This window comes from Dryas octopetala, chromosome 2, assembly GCF_963921425.1.
Source record: "Dryas octopetala chromosome 2, drDryOcto1.1, whole genome shotgun sequence".
Classification (NCBI taxonomy): Eukaryota; Viridiplantae; Streptophyta; class Magnoliopsida; order Rosales; family Rosaceae; genus Dryas; species Dryas octopetala.
The window spans coordinates 23,682,849-23,700,410 of NC_141367.1; the positions used below are offsets into that span (position 1 = coordinate 23,682,849).

Consider the following 17,562-nt stretch of genomic DNA (forward strand, 5'->3'; position numbering starts at 1 on the left):
CAGAAGAACGTTGTTGAATTATAAGGATATTCGAGCCAACGGTTATCACGTTGAAACCACTGAGGAAAATGGAGTGGAATATCTTTGCATAACCTCCAATTTGTATGGCCAGAAGCGTACATTGGAGAAATTGAAATGCCTATCGAGCGGTCTTTATATGACCACCATTAGATCGATTGAGGCCAATCACATAGTTAACCAGAAGTTAACCAATTCGAGCAGTTTCTTTCTATGGCATGACCGGTTGGGATACCCAGGTCAAAGTATGATGCGCCGTATCCTCAATTCATCACACGGGCACCCCCTTACTAATAAGGATCTTGTGTTTAGTGACACACTATGCCAAACTTGCTCACTCAGAAAGTTGAATACTAGACCATCATATGCAAAGACTAGTAAAGACTCCATCCTTTTCTTGCAAATGATACAAGGGAATATTTGTGGACTTATCCAACCACCATGCGGACCATTTAAATATTTTATGGTTTTGGTTGATGCATCGACAAAGTGATCACATGTTACACTATTGTCCACAAGAAACGCTGCTTTTGCTAAACTTCTCGCCCAGAAGGCTCACCACACGGATTATCCTATAAAGTCCAGAAGATTTGATAATGCCAAAGAGTTTACATCGAAAACTTTCGATGATTATTGCATGTCCCTTGGGATTGCTGTTGAACATCGAGTTCCCCATGTTCACACCCATAATGGTCTCGCAGAAGCGTTCATTAAAAGATTACAAATGATCGCACGAACCTTGGTTATGCGCACCAAGCTTCCAATTTCTGCGTGGGGCTATGCAATCTTGCATGCAGTGTTGGTCCGGTTGAGGTCCACTGCTACCTAACCTTACTCCGCGTTACAGCTGGTGACTGGGTACGAACCTGACGTTTCGTACTTACGCGTATTTGGGTATGCAGTTTACGTGCCAGTTGCGCCGCTACAACGTACCAAAATGGGTCCTCAACGAACGATGGGCATATATGTCGATTATGAATCCCCATCCACTATACGCTTTTTAGAGCCCTTGACAGGCGATCTCTTTACCGCTAGATTTGCGGATTGTCACTTTGATGAGACAGTCTTCCCGCCGTTAGGGGGAGATATGAACGTCACCGTTCCTGAAGAACGACGTGAATTGACTTGGAATGTCCCCACTATGTCTCATCTCGATCCCCGAACCGCACAATGTGATAGTGAAGTGCGGAGAATTCTAGATCTACAGAGTATAACTCATAATATGCCAGACGCATTCTCTGATCTAGCTAAAGTGACGAGATCACATATACCTGCTGCAAATGTGCCTGCAAGGATATTCGTCCCCGAAGGACGTGTCGTCCCAGGAGGACGTGTCGTTCCAGATGGACGAGGTACAACAATAGTGGCTAACCAGTCATATGTCCCTGCCCAGAAGTGAGGTTAACCACTAGGTTCGATGGACTCTTATCCCCGGAAGAGGATACATTTGGCACAAATGAGTCCCATTGACATCGCGATCTCAATCGATCCATCTCACGAAATAGTTCCGGATTATGGGTCCGTCCCAGAAGAGACGGCGTTGGGGGACGCTCCAACGTTAGAACCCACTCCCGAGAACATAGAGATCTCTATAAATTATGCATGCTTAAGTGAGCTCTGGAATCGAAACGAGATTATCATCGATGATATATTTGTATTCGCTGTAGCTACCGAAATCATAACTAGCGATGACATCGAACTTCACTCCGTTGATGAATGTCAACGTCGAGATGACTGACCAAAATGGAAAGAAACAATCCAGGTCGAATTAGATTCCTTGACAAAGAGAAAGGTATTTGGGCCTGTCGTTCCTATACCTTCCCCATGTTAAACCTGTAGAATTTAAATGGGTATTTGTAAGGAAGCGTAATGAGAAAAACGAGATTGTGAGATACAAGGCTCGTCTAGTGGCGCAAGGATTTTCTCAACGCCCTGGGATTGATTACGAGGAAGAGTATTCCCCCGTAATAGACGTCATAACGTTCCACTACCTTATCAGTTTGGTAGTTTCCGAAAAACTGAGTATGCAGCTTATGGATGTGGTCACTGCTTATCTCTATGGGGATCTTGATACAGAGATATATATGAAAGTTCTCGAAGGACTTAAGACACCCGATGCAAATAGTTCCAGACCACGGAACACGCTCTCCATTAGTTTGAGGCGTTCACTTTATGGATTGAAACAATCCGGACGGAGGTGGTATAACCGTCTAAGTGAGTATTTGATCGGGATGGGATATGTGAATAATGATCTATGCCCTTGCGTGTTTATTAAGAAAACAAGTTCTGGTTTTGCTATTGTAGCTGTTTATGTCGATGACATGAATCTAATTGGTACTCCTGAAGAGATCAAGGAAACTGCTAAACACCTGAAGTTGGAATTCGAGATGAAAGATCTTGGGAGAACGAATTTCTGTCTCGGCCTGGAGCTCGAGCACCGTGCAGATGGAATTCTAGTCCATCAATCGAATTACATCCAGAAGATGTTAAGGCGCTTTAATGAGGATAAAGCGAAGCCTTCTAGCACACCCATGATCGTCCGTAGTCTAGATCCTAAGAAGGATCCGTTTCGTCCCGCAGACGATAACGAAGAGATATTGGCACCAGAAGTCCCATATCTAAGTGCAATAGGCGCATTATTGTACTTGGCTCAATGTACTAGACCGGACATCTCATTCGCTGTGAACTTGTTAGCTAGATATAGCTCTGCGCCAACACGCCGCCACTGGAATGGCATAAAAGACATTTTCCGCTACCTTAGAGGTACGACGGATATGGGCTTATTCTATCCCTATGCATCAAGGAATGGATCGAACCCCCTCGATCCTCGGAACGATGCCCGCCTTGTTGGATATGCTGACGCAGGGTATCTATCAGACCCGCACAAGGCGCGTTCTCAAACTGGTTACGTCTTTACCATTGGGAATACAACAATATCTTGGAGGTCAACGAAACAGACCCTTGTTGCTACCTCTTCGAATCATGCTGAGATTATAGCCCTTCACGAAGCAGTTCGTGAATGTATATGGCTGAGAGCAGTTTCCAAACATGTTCGAACTACGTGTGGACTGAATTCCACCACTGATGAACCAACGATTATCTATGAGGATAATGCCGCTTGCATCCAGCAGATGAAGACAGATTTCATCAAAGGAGACAACACCAAGCATATTGTACCGAAGTTCTTCTTCAGTCAACAGCAACAAGAGCATCAGATGATTGAAGTCAAGCAGATCCGATCTCAAGACAACCATGCAGACCTCTTTACCAAGTCACTGTCAAAGTCCACGTTCTTGATGCATGTTCGAGGTATTAGGTTGCGTAGATTGGCTGATTTACCTAGTATGTAGTCTTCAGGGGAAGTCGACATCAGGGGGAGTATCCCGAAGCATACTCGCTTGACCATCGTGTACTCTTTTGTCCTTCGTCCAGGGTTATTTTGTCCCACTGGGTTTTGTTACCTGGCAAGGTTTTAATGAGGCACATCTTGGCATGGTCACCCTACTCATACTACATCCTGAAGATGTGTTGATATGATATATATGCATTTGCTCATCTTTTCCCTTCGACCACGGGTTTTTCCCATTGGGTTTACCGGGCAAGGTTTTGGTGTAGCAACTCTAATGCACCCCGCTCCCATAGACATACTATCTGCTCATGATCCAGAAGATATGACTTCACCTATTTTCGAGGTCCTGATGCGACTACTCCACACTCACGCGCGTTGCACTCTTTTTCCTTCGACCAGGGTTGTTTTTGTTCCCACAGGGTTTTTATTACTTGGCAAGGTTTTAACGAGGCAACTTAGAAGCGCATAGCAGAGACAACACTAATGACATGGAATATCCAAGGGGGAGTGTTGTAAATATATTGTTATAATTAAGTGGTTATTCCTGTAATTAGTGGTAGGGGTATACTAGTAAATATTTAAAACCTAGTAAACCCTACCTCTATATAAGGATATTTATAACATGAATGAAATAGACTGATCATATTCTCTCTGCCTCCTCTTTTCTACAAACCCTAATTTCTACATACTTTTACAACACACTGTTATATTTTGTTGCATTATTAACCAGACAAATTAATAAATCATTCTCAATTGATCTTCCTAGTTACAAATACTTGTGTTGTGTGATACCGATCAAATAGGGTAACGATTATGCTGCCTTTTGGCACAGTTTTAAGTCTTACAAAAACATTTATTCATTCTTTGGATGAAAAGGTGAAAATCTAAAATCATTCTTTAAAATGAAGAACAGCTCGTAAGCCTAGCGTATTTAAGAAATGACACTTGCACAATACTGAGTACAAGGTCCCAAGCCGTTTTAGGCTTAATTATCTAGGCAATTATTAAATCGGCTTGCCAGCTCATTTGATACCTCTACTCAAATTCACCTTTTTTTTTGTTCTATATATGGAAACTATATCTTGAGGGTTACAATGGACTTGCTTTTCCCATTCAAAAGTGGATAACAATGTCACACACAATTGAAACTTGCAAATACTATAAGATAATATTCATTTTAATTATCTATTTATATGATAATACATTGATCAGACAATATAATTAAGACCTCCAAGTACTGCAATCCAAATACTGTTGTGGCCAGACAAAACAAGAGTAATAAAAGAAAACAGAATATATACCACATCATTAAATGATGACCGGAAGCAGAGTACATGACTCTGTTTAACATGCCATAATAGCATCAAGCTAGTACACTATTAATTAATTGTAGGCATCAGGATTGGCCAAGAGGTGGTGCTCAATGACCTTAAACAAATTGGTATTGTATTTGCTGCTACTCATTATGATAATTGGTATGTATGGGTGTTTTGTGAAGTGAGAAAATGTGAGCAGAGGAGGTGCTACTTATAGATTGAGGCAGAGGGTCACGGTCTGCAAAGTAACCACCCCCAATAGATCAAATAGTTTAGGCAAATATTATGAGATCCATGATTTTCATTGATTTATTGAAAATACAAAGAAATACACATTGACTCTTCAATCAAAAGCTCCAATAGTACAATTTAGCCAACACTGTATTGGCCGGACACAAAAGGCAAAAGGAAACCAAAATAATGAAAACCACACCATTATTAATTGATGACACGAGACTGAGTAAAGCATGCATAAACAACACATTACAATATTACAGCAGATGGAGAAGTAATATTGTTTAGTTGTAGGCATCATGGTGCTCCAAGAGGTAGCTCTCAATGAGCTTGAAGAGGTGTGAGGCCTTCTCTTTGCCTGCCTTAACATGCTCTTCCTTGATCTCAAGATCACCCTTGGCATGGTATTCACTGGTGCTCTTGATGATGGAACCTCCATCTGCAGATGCCACCAACTTGGTCTCGTAACAGATCTTCTCAAGTGAGTCAGAGATACCATCTCCTTCAATCACACTGTACTTGTACACAAAGTTCTCTTTGTCGATTCCATCAATTCTGTGCTTCACATAGCTGTATGTGCTACCTGATCGAACAAATTAATATACACGACCCGACTAATTAATTTACGACCAAAATTTATGTCAACATATTTAACAAGCCATAGAAGAAAGATAGAAATATCATTAAATCAATAACTAGCCTGTGGTGAACTAACCTTCACCAAAAGTAATCTTCTTAATGGTTCCGACCCCTCCATCTCCTTCAAGGATCTCGGCGCACTTAACTGCCTGTGGTGCGATTTTTGGGATGAGGTTGTCAGCATCAAGGACAAAGGCCTTGAACAACCTAGCAGGGGGGATCACAGAGCTGAACTCGGATTCGTACTTGAAGACACCCATGATGATGATGACTTAAAAGAGTTGAGAAAATGATGAAAGAAATGTGAAATGTGTAGTAAGGAGGTGATTGATCTTAGAATGTTTAATTTTGAGATGAGGAATGTCAGTAATGGAAGTGGTATTTATAGGATTGTTACAGCCTTACAGGGTGTGAAGCTGTAATATTTTAATGCATGTCGATCTCCTTTATGAAAAGGAAATCTACATGAACTATATATGTATTATTTGAGTCAAAGAAGGTGCTCTAAACGTTTATTCAGAAATATTACTCAACTATCTAATTCTAAACCATTGTGCCAATTGTCTCCATGAGAAATAGGATGTATTGAAATTTTAGGATGTAAACAATGATACAAGAAATTAATAACTAATAATGGCAAATTTTGACTCGTAGCTGCCATTATTGAATGAACTCAAGATTCAAGTCTTGAACCGAAGAAGCTTCAAATAGGAATTCTAATTTCATAAATCTATTCAAAATCTTTGAATTTTTTATATTTAATATTAATGATAATGACTTTTTTATTTTTTTGCAAGAAACTTAATTACCACTTTTTGAACTACATACCTTGTTGGATCTCTATCTATGATTAATCCTTGGTGAAGTTCTGCCCTGATCTAAAGATTAACTAAACTCACCCAATTCTTTTACTTTGGATATAACTTTGATTAAACAATAGATAATTATTGGGGTTAATCATTTACTGCACTACTTGGAATCAAAAGGGTCGGTCTCTAATGCCCAGTTGATCAAACTTTGGAAAAACATGAACTTAATATATTTCTAAGAAGTAAATTAGTCCAAAATTTCACAATATGGTTGTCCGTACCTCACAACTTGTACTTATAATATTATGTACTTCCAGAACTTCAAATTAGGATAGACTTGACTTGCATTTCAACATGGGCTGCGATGGGTCAACATTCATTGCCCATCACTTTCCTTTGGGTTTTCACATCGATCTCCAAAATGCCTCAAAATGTCCAATTATATGAGAAGTCTTAAGCTCTTATAATCTTATCCAAAACAAAATTAAACTTTTTATGTGCAGCCAATGACCATGTCGGTTGTAAATCTATAATATATATGTATAGACGACCAAAACAAAATTGAATTATTATGAGTCCCAATTAATATAACAGAAGGGTACAGTGGTACACCACCCACGTTACTTTGTATGGACAGAAAAACTAAATTATTGTTTTACAAGACAAAATTTCTCTCAACTTGCTTAAATGATTCAATTGTTCACACTAATAATGTATTTATTATATAGACTGTAAATCGGTGCAGAGCCCAAGTGGGTTTCAATAGCCAACAAAAGAGTACTAAATTATATTGTTTTGTTTGCTCTGAAGCCTCTGATCATTTTTGTTTATACTATATGGAAAGTTAAGGAGAAGCCCTGCCCCATTTAAGGTGAATTGGTGAATAATTCTAGAATTAAAATTTTAAGTGCATACATTTATTATATATGTCTCTTTCACATGTTAGATTATATATGAGAGATAGACCACTATACAGAAAAGTTTGTTTGATCCCCTGTAGCTATTTATCTAGTTTCTACCACTTATGCTCTACTTTGTCTATCATATATGTTGAATCATAGAAATGATCGATCTGTTAAAATGTGAGAGAATATTGTCGCCAAAACCACTCATTGCATGCACGTACATGGCATTTCTAACTTTTATCAAACAATTGAGGTCAGTCCACCTCGTGGATTTATTTGGTTTTTCTTATTCAATTTGCCAAGGTGCTTTCCTTGACCAAAATACAAAATTCCGAGTAGAAAAGTAATGGTTCCCACGTCCCAACAAACATAACCAAATAAAAAAGGGTAGTGCTAGGGGAGACCTATTTCTTTATACTATTTAGTGTATCATTTCTCTAATAGGTGAGACCCACAAATATAAATGAGCTCATCTCTATTAGAGAAATGGTATACTATATAGTATAAAGAGATAATCTTTCTAACATTTTTTAATAAAAAATTAGAAACTTTCAATGAACCTTTAATTTTGATCCAGGTAGAGAATTCTTTAATTGTATACAGTCTCCAGCCTCAGGCTCTCAGCCTATAAATAACACAGCTACTCCTCACTTTCTTCCCAACCCAAAATCTCCCATATCGATCATCAATCTATCTCTCAGTTTTCCTTTTCATTATTCATCCTTTTCTCAGTTTCCAAACACTTACAATAATCATCATGGGTGTCTTCAAGTACGAATCCGAGTTCAGCTCTGTGATCCCCCCTGCTAGGTTGTTCAAGGCCTTTGTCCTTGATGCTGACAACCTCATCCCAAAAATCGCACCACAGGCAGTTAAGTGCGCCGAGATCCTTGAAGGAGATGGAGGGGTCGGAACCATTAAGAAGATTACTTTTGGTGAAGGTTAGTTCACCACAGGCTAGTTATTGATTTAATGATATTTCTATCTTTCTTCTATGGCTTGTTAAATATGTTAACATAAATTTTGGTCGTAAATTAATTAGTCGGGTCGTGTATATTAATTTGTTCGATCAGGTAGCACATACAGCTATGTGAAGCACAGAATTGATGGAATCGACAAAGAGAACTTCGTGTACAAGTACAGTGTGATTGAAGGAGATGGTATCTCTGACTCACTTGAGAAGATCTGTTACGAGACCAAGTTGGTGGCATCTGCAGATGGAGGTTCCATCATCAAGAGCACCAGTGAATACCATGCCAAGGGTGATGTTGAGATCAAGGAAGAGCATGTTAAGGCAGGCAAAGAGAAGGCCTCACACCTCTTCAAGCTCATTGAGAGCTACCTCTTGGAGCACCATGATGCCTACAACTAAACAATATTACTTCTCCATCTGCTGTAATATTGTAATGTGTTGTTTATGCATGCTTTACTCAGTCTCGTGTCATCAATTAATAATGGTGTGGTTTTCATTATTTTGGTTAATATCCTTTTTCAACTTTAATTTTGTGTACGTCCTACCAAAACACTGCTTGGCTAGCTAGTTGTACTATTGGAGCTTTTAATTGAAGAGTGAATGTTGTATTTCTTTGTATTTTAATGAATAAAATGAATGGAAATCATGGACTTTATATATTTCCAAGCTTACAAAGTTAGCGTTTGTACTGATTTGGTACAACTTACAAAGTTCGTGGACCAAATTGACACTTTTTATAGATAGTGAACCAAATTGAGATTCACTGTAAAGTTCGTGGACCATTTTTGTATTTAACCCTATTTAATAAATGAATCTATGAGGCCCTACGTATTAGGTGACATCTTTGCCACATAAAGAACCATATTGTATAATCAATCACTTTATATTTTAACTACCAAAGGATCATGATAATTAATATAATAAATGAATCTTTGAAGCCCTATGTGTTACGTGTCGTCTTCTCCCTATAAAGAATCATATTAGCTAATCCCATTATATTTTCACTAATAACGGATCATGATAATTAATATAAAAAACGAATCTTTTAGGCCTTGCGTGTTAAGTGTTCTCTTAACCCTGTAAAGGATTATCTAATCACATTGTATTTTAAACAACTAAACGATGATGATAATTAATGTAATAAATGAATCTCTGAGGCCCTACGTGTTACACGCCGTCTTTACTAGAATCATATTGTTAGTCTTTACTAGAGCAATTTTAAATGTTTATATCCTTGGTGCATTTCAAATTGTACCTAGTGACATTTCAAGTCATGTTTTGACGTTTCCCAAGTCATACCCTAAAGTTTCTCAAGTCGTTCATTTGGGCATTTACAGTCGTTCCTTAGGGCTTCACAAGTCGTTCATTGAAAATTTCAATTCATACCTCAAGAGATTTTAAATGTTTATACCTTTGGTGCATTTCGAATTGTACCTACTGACATTCCAAGTCATGTTTTGACGCTTCCTAAGTCATAATCTAGAGTTTCTCAAGTCGTTTCTTAAGGCATCTTCAGTCGTTCCTTAAAACATCCCAAGTCGTTTCTTGAAAATTTCAGTTTGTAACTCTAGAGATTTTAAATGTTTATACCCTTTGTTCATTTCAAATTATACCTAGTGACATCTAAAATCATTACTTAACGCTTCCAAAGTCATACCTTAAAGTTTCTCAAGTCGTTCCTTAGGACATTCTTAGTCGTTCGTTGAAAATTTCAGTTCGTACCTTGAGGTATTTTAATTGTTTATACTCTTAATGCATTTCAAATTGTACTTAGTGGCATTCTAAGTCATGTTTTGACGCTTCCCAAGTCATACCCTATAGTTTCTCAAGTCGTTCCTTAGATCATCTCAAGTCATTCCTTAGGGCATCTCCAACTGTTTCTTGAGAATTTCAATTCGTACCTCGAGGTATTTTAAATGTTTATATCATTGGTGCATTTCAAATAGTACGAAGTGACATTCCAAGTCATCTTTTGACGCTTCCCAAGTGATACTCTACAGTTTCTTGAGTCGTTTATTTGGACATCTTCAGTCGTTCCTTAAGACATCTTAAGTCGTTCGTTAAAAATTTTAGTTTGTAACTAGAGCAATTTTAAATGTTTATAGTCTTGGTGCATTTCAAATCGTACTTAGTGACATTCTAAGTCATCTTTTGACGTTTCCCACGTTATACCTTAGAGTTTCTCAAGTCGTTCCTTAAGGCATCCCAAGTTGTTCCTTGAGAATTTCAGTTCGTACTTCGAGGTATTTTAAATCATTATATCCTTGGTGCATTTCAAATTGTACCAAGTTATATTTCAAGTCATGTTTTGACGCTTCCCAAGTCATACCATAGAGTTTCTCAAGTCGTTCCTTACAGCATATCTAATCATTTTTTAGGGCATTCCAAGTCATTCGTTGAAAATTTCAGTTTGTTACTTGAGAGATTTTAATTGTTTATACCCTTGGTCCATTTCAAATTGTACTTATTGACATCCTAAGTCATGACTCAACGCTTCCAAAGTCATACTTGAGAGTTTCTCAAGTTGTTCCTTAGGGCATCTACAGTCATTCCTTACGACATCCCAAGTCGTTTGTTGAAAATTTCAGTTCGTACCTCGAGTTATTTTAAATGTTTATACCCTTAGTGCATTTCAAACTGTACCTAGTAATATTCCAAATCAAGTTTTGACGTTTCCGAAGTTATAACCTAGAGTTTCTCAAGTCGTTTCTTAGGGCATCTCAAGTCGTTTATTAATAATTTCAGTTCATACCTCGAGGCATTTTAAATGTTTATACCCTTGGTATTTTTAAATTGGTACCTAGTGATATTTCAAATCATGTTTTGACGCTTCCTAAATCATATCCTATAGTTTCTCAAGTCGTTCCTTAAGGCATTTTATGTTGTTCTTTTGGGCATCGCAAGTTGTTCGTTGAAAATTTTAATTTATAACTCGAGTGATTTTAAATGTTTATACCCTTAGTGCATTTCAAATTGTAACTAGTGACATTCCAAGTCATGTTTTGACGCTTCTCAAATCATACCCTAGAGTTTCTGAAGTCGTTTCTTTGGGCATCTTAAGTCGTTCCTTAGGGCATCCCAAGTCATTTCATGAGAATTCAGTTTGTATCTCGAGTTATTTTAAATATTTATACCCTTAGTGCATTTCAAGTCGAAATGCACTAAGAGTATAAACAATTAAAATACTTCGAAATACGAACTGAAATTTTCAACGAACGAATAGGGATGTCCTAAGAAACGACTAGAGATGCCCTAAGGAACGAATTGAGAAACTTTAATGTATGACATTGGAAGTGTTGAGTAATGACTTGGGACGTCACTAAGTATAATTTGAAATAGACCAATAGTATAAATATTTAAAATCTCTAGACTTACAAACTAAAATTTTCAATAAACGACTTGAGATGCCTTAAAGAACGACTGAAGATGCCCTAAGAAATAACTTGAAAAACTTTAGAGTATGAGTTGGGAAGCGTCAACACATGACTTAGAATGTCACTAGGTACAATTTGAAATGCATCAAGGGTATAAACATTTAAAATCCCTTGAGTTACGAACTGAAATTTTCAACGAACGACTTGTGAAGCGCTAAAGAACGACTGGAAATACCCAAATGAACGACTTGAGAAACTCTAAGGTATGACTTTGGAAATGTCAAAACATGACTTGATATGTCATAGATTCATTTATTAAATATTATCATGAACCGCTAGGAGTTAAAATATAATGTGATTAGACAATATAATCATATGATCTTTAACATTACTCATAATAATGTTACATAAAAATTCAAAATATAAAGAAACACAACATTCACTCTTTAATTAAAAGCTCCAATAATACAACTAGCCAAGCAGTGTTTTGGCCGGACGCACACAAAATTAAAGTTGAAAAAAGAAACCAAAAAAATGAAAACCACACCATTATTGATGACAGGAGACTGAGTAGAGCAAGCATAAACAACACATTACAATATTACAACAGATGGACAAGTAATATTGTTTAGTTGTAGGCATCATGGTGCTCCAAGAGGTAGCTCTCAATGAGCTTGAAGAGGTGTGAGGCCTTCTCTTTGCCTGCCTTAACATGCTCTTCCTTGATCTCAACATCACCTTTGGCATAGTATTCACTGGTGCTCTTGATGATGGAACCTCCATCTGCAGATGCCACCAACTTGGTCTCGTAACAGATCTTCTCAAGTGAGTCAGAGATACCATCTCCTTCAATCACACTGTACTTGTACACAAAGTTCTCTTTGTTGATTAACAATAAAAGGAAAATTATAATATTACACAAACCTCGACACATTACAATATTACACCAGAGTATTGTTCTATAAATAACAATATGAGTCTTTCTTAAACTAAGACCGGTAGTGATTTAGGGTTTTTAATTAAGTCCTTTTATTTTATTTTTTTGACGGCTTTATGTTAGATTTTAACTCCAAGAAATTGAGCTCCGCCCAAAACCTCGGAGTTACAACCTAATATGCAGCCTCTACAAAGTTTATTTTACACACTAAAAGGGAAAATACATTTCAAATATGGAGAAAGCCTTCAAATCGAGGAAGGACTTTATTATGAATTAAAAAAAATTTCTTATAAATTTTAAAACACTTTCGGTTTTCATCTAAAAACTGTTTTTCTAATGGACCTAAACCTAATTATTTCTTAATACAATAAACAAATCTCATCTACTACATAGTGCAGTCTGACCGGCTAATATTCCAACATTTGTATACCTACATGAACATGACTTAGGAGGACTTAGCAATGGGTCAAGTTTTTGTGGGTTCGTGTCGTGTTCATGTCGAGTAAAAAAGGGCTCAATCTGAATACAACTAATTAAGCTAATGAGTGAAAAAGTGCCAATAGGAATACGACATGAAAATAACGGTGAACAAAACACAACTTATTTCACTCGTTAAGACATATTCCCATACTAAATGTAAGTTGACTCGTTTCAACCCTTTTTTTTAATAAAAAAAAACAAATCAATAAATAAAAAGGCTACTAAATTATAAAAATATCTTTATTCTTAACTTGTTCAAATGAGTTTTGTGGGTTGATACAAAAATGACTCATTAGCTTAACAAGTGAATAATGGGTCTACACAATTTCAATACAACAAGATAAACCTCAACTCAAAAACTGAATTTTTATGTAAAATCGTGTGGTGTTAACGAGTTGTGTACAGTTTTGTCAAATCTAATGAATAGAGAAAGTATGCCTACTGGAATTCATACCATAACTACAACCATGAGTGCTTAAGCTCATAGACAACTGATTGAAGCCTGCACGAAAAATACATGACCTTCAAATTCAATCAAATTGTACTTGCCTACGGTGCTCCTCGCACACACTCTCTCTCTCTCTCTCTCTCTCTTGAGAATTGAAGGGCAGTTAGTCTTTTAATGGGCCGGTTCAAGGCCCAGAAGGCCGATCTGACCTCAGTACAGTGTGGGCTTTGTTGAGTTGGGCCCGGACCCACCTCTAAGAAAAGAGTTGCAGGCAAACCCATATTCCCTGCAGAACGCATCTGAGAGCAGAGATTCGTATAAAATAAGGAAGTCTATCTCTGCTTGCTTTCCATTTCCAGGACATGTTCGTCATTTCTACATCTGGAGGGACAACCATCGTAATTTGAGAAGTGCTATAAAAACGTAAGCGCTCTCTCTCTAGAACAAGACCACAAGCTCTTCTGGACTCTTCGCTTTCCTTCAAAAACCCCTTTGAGCTTTCCTCTGCTAAACCATAATACTGTCTAAAACATAAATAGCCCAATACGACGCCGCATACTGGTTCTGTTTTCCGGCAATGTCAGGATACGGTGGGGTTTCGATCGGTCGGACTCGGGGCGAGAACCGGTTCTACAACCCGCCCGCGATACGCCAACGCCAGCAGCAGCAGCTGCGACAGAAGCAAGAGCAAGAGAAGCAGAGGGCGTCGGTTTCGGTGGAGTCCGACGACTGTGCCACGTCGCATAGTTCCGGGTCGGGTGGGGGAGTGGTCACCGATGCCACGAATTTGGATCGGTTCCTCGAGTACACCACGCCCGTGGTTCAGGCTCAGTATTTCCCCAAGGTAATTGGAAAATCATAAATTTTTCATTGAAAAAACATAGCTTGTTTTCTGGGCTTTGAAGCTTTTGTTGGTTTCCGGGAAAAATATAGTTGAATTGGGCTCAAACGTTTCAGATAATAGAACTTGGGAGAGTGAATTTTGTACATTTATGTGGCATTGCTAAAAAATTGTGAAATTTCTGATCTTTATCACTTTAAACACTCCAAATTTAGCTCAATACATTTAGTCTGTCTAACTTGAACTGAAATTTTCGAACTTTTAAGAATTATGCTTATTGGATTGTTTTGGATTTGGCGTGCTGGTTATGTAATTGGACATGGGTTTCTTATGTGGTGGCATTTTGTTGTTGATCGATAGACGAGCGTGAAGGGATGGAGGACTCTTGAGCCAGAGTTGCGTCCCCACTTTGTGCTCGGAGATTTATGGGAATCGTTCAAGGAGTGGAGCGCATACGGGGCGGGTGTCCCTCTTTTGTTAAATGGGAGTGACTCTGTCATCCAGTACTATGTGCCTTACTTGTCTGCCATTCAGCTCTATGTAGACCCATCAAAGCCCTCCACAAGAATAAGGTGAGCAATTTTTTTAAATATAACACCTTCAATCAAGTCAATCTGTGTTAGTTTTTCTACTTAAGTACTCTGTCATAAATTCATAATTTATTTTTGTAGCTTCTACCTTAATGCAATTTGTTTGTTTCAATGCTGCTGTTCATACTTTAGTGTATCTAGCTTATGGGTTTGGACAAAAATTTCAATTTGTGGGGAACCTCTCGAGGAACTTTGAATTTAGTGAGTGAAGCAGATGGGGTGCAATTTATTATTATTTTTGGTTTCCTTGTACTTGTCTTGAGGTTGTTCAGTATGACCTCATGGTTGATTCACGCTTTAAGACTTAGTTGCCCCAATTATAAGACAGACCTATAAGCTTAGGAAGGTCAAGGTATCTCATGATCTGTCTGATACTTTATCCTGCTATATTCATGTCCTCATTTACTGGCCTTTCACTAATAGCCTAAAAACTGTTTTACGAAATCTACCAATATCTTGAATGAATGGTCAAGATGATTATAGATACAACTTGGTTGATTGGGTCACATTTTTTCTCCACTTCTAGTTGGCGATTGCAGTATATGAGGATATGAGATGTGTCGTTGTCAAGCTCCGTAGGGCAAATGGCTGTGGTAGTAGGCAGTGGGAAAGATAGATTGTCAAGGTAGGTTCTGAAGGTGAATTATTGAAATGGAATGGGGTTGGTCTAGTCGGCAGGTGAAGCACCTTGTAGGCTGTCGATTACCAAGATCTTGATATAATGCATGGTGGTGTACTTGGCAGGTGAGTGGTTTATAATGTTACTTTGGGGTAAAGTGAGATGTCTGTGGTTTTTTTTTTTTTTGGCACAATCTCAACTTGACTTGGCAAGACATTGTATGGAGTTACCTGGTAATAATTAGTATGAAATTATCCTTGGCTTTAGTGAAATATGCCACAGTAGTGGAGCCAGAGAATTACCTATTTGAGCTGTGGCTAAAATTATAGAGCGACACAAACTCAATGCTCATTCAGAGTAGATCAATATTTCGGTTAGTAACTGTTTGTGTACACATAATTTTACATTTGTGTGCATCTTGTTACAGGAGGCCTGGTGATGAGAGCGATGCTGAGTCATCAAGGGATACATGTAGTGATGGCAGCAGTGATTATGGAACAGAAAGAGGATTCAACAGTGTTGTTTATAATGCTCGGAATTCGCAGAACATTACAGATGTAAGTGGCCATGGTTGGAATAGTGCCTTACCAAGAAATAAACCCTTCACTGGTTCCTCGAGTGATGAAAGTGAGATTTGCAACCCTTCAGGTCAGCTCATATTTCAATATTTGGAGCATGATCAACCATTCGGTCGTGAACCTTTGGCTGATAAGGCAAGTCTCGTCCCTCAACACTTAACACATTGAATTTAATTTTTTCCTTTTTTAATTTTGTTGTAACATACGCTCATCACTAGCATCCAACAGATTTCAGTTCTTGCGTCTCAATTTCCAGAGCTGAGGGCATACAGGAGCTGTGATTTATCACCTTCTAGTTGGGTTTCTGTGGCATGGTATGCCTTTTTTTACTCGTGATATGTACACACAGGATTGATACATATGTGACATAAATCTAAAAGTTGCTATGTACCTTCTTGATAAAGGTATCCCATATATAGGATACCTACAGGTCCAACATTACAGAGCCTAGATGCCTGCTTCTTGACCTTTCATTCCCTGTCAACTCCCATAAAGGGTAACTCTCTCTCTCTCTCTCTCTCTCTCTCTCTCTCTCTCTCTCTCTCTCTCTCTCTCTCTCTCTCTCTCTCTATGTATACATATATATATATATATCAATTCCTCTCCCTCTACATAACTGGCATATGCCTGCACATTCTTGTTTTGCAAGTCACGTTATGGTTATCATGTTGTCTGGGACAGGTACAAGCACTGATAGGCTCCGTTTCAGTGGTGCACGGAGTAGAGAGGTTCAAAATGCTGATTTCAAGCTCTCATTGCCAACCTTTGGGCTTGCTTTCTACAAGTTCAAGGTTTCCTTTTGGAATCCTAATGGAGTATACGAATGTCAAAAGGCTAATTCTCTGCTGCGAGCAGCTGACAACTGGCTAAGGCTATTGCAAGTTAATCATCCTGATTTTAATTTCTTTGTGTCCCACAGCACGCCAAGGAGGTGAGAAAGAGAGTTATCGCTGGTCAGCTTATAGTTATCATCCCAATTTACAATGGATATAACCTACCGAAGGAGAACCCTATTCACCAGCCAGTTTTTCTTATGTTATTGGTTGGATAACAGTGTTCGCACTCCTGTCCTTATATTACGTAGATTTGGCCCGCTCATATCTAATGTTACATTAAAGCAGGATTAAGAAAGTGTTGTAATCGTGGCTTTTGTGAGGTGAGGGCTTGTTAGGCCGAAAGAAGAACAGTGATGAAACTATCATTAATAAAGGCCTTTTAATTTGGGGAGTGTGCTTCAGAATGGGCGTCATGTATTGGGTCAGGGATTTTGATGTTAACTCTTAGTCAATTTGCGATTGCGCAGTTTAGGGTGATGATCTCTCAGGAGCAAGTCTGTAGCTGTTGACTTTTTTTTTTTTTATATAACTATTCAGATGATGATGAAAAGTTACACTGATCTTTGTTTATGTATGTATATGATCTTTGGTATGTTTAATTGTACCATGTGTTGAT

At 38.1% G+C, this 17,562-nt stretch overlaps 3 protein-coding genes across 3 annotated transcripts; 2 read left to right on the forward strand and 1 right to left on the reverse strand.

Annotated features, from left to right (window-relative positions):
• Positions 1-4,954: 4,954 nt before the first annotated feature.
• On the reverse strand, positions 4,955-5,992 carry LOC147294385 (major strawberry allergen Fra a 1.06-like). The gene is made up of 2 exons (XM_086233089.1): positions 5,633-5,992; positions 4,955-5,500 (listed from the first exon to the last, which is right to left on the reverse strand). The coding sequence occupies exons 1-2, from the start codon at positions 5,814-5,816 to the stop codon at positions 5,202-5,204; spliced, it is 483 nt and encodes a 160-aa protein (XP_086089215.1). The 5' UTR covers positions 5,817-5,992; the 3' UTR covers positions 4,955-5,201.
• Positions 5,993-7,914: 1,922 nt separating this feature from the next.
• On the forward strand, positions 7,915-8,922 carry LOC147294386 (major strawberry allergen Fra a 1.06-like). Its single transcript, XM_086233778.1, has 2 exons — positions 7,915-8,211; positions 8,344-8,922. The coding sequence occupies exons 1-2, from the start codon at positions 8,028-8,030 to the stop codon at positions 8,640-8,642; spliced, it is 483 nt and encodes a 160-aa protein (XP_086089904.1). The 5' UTR covers positions 7,915-8,027; the 3' UTR covers positions 8,643-8,922.
• A 4,969-nt stretch (positions 8,923-13,891) lies between these two features.
• On the forward strand, positions 13,892-17,520 carry LOC147294387 (uncharacterized). The gene is made up of 6 exons (XM_086234572.1): positions 13,892-14,326; positions 14,684-14,895; positions 15,960-16,245; positions 16,339-16,424; positions 16,515-16,606; positions 16,792-17,520. The coding sequence occupies exons 1-6, from the start codon at positions 14,060-14,062 to the stop codon at positions 17,043-17,045; spliced, it is 1,197 nt and encodes a 398-aa protein (XP_086090698.1). The 5' UTR covers positions 13,892-14,059; the 3' UTR covers positions 17,046-17,520.
• Positions 17,521-17,562: the final 42 nt, after the last annotated feature.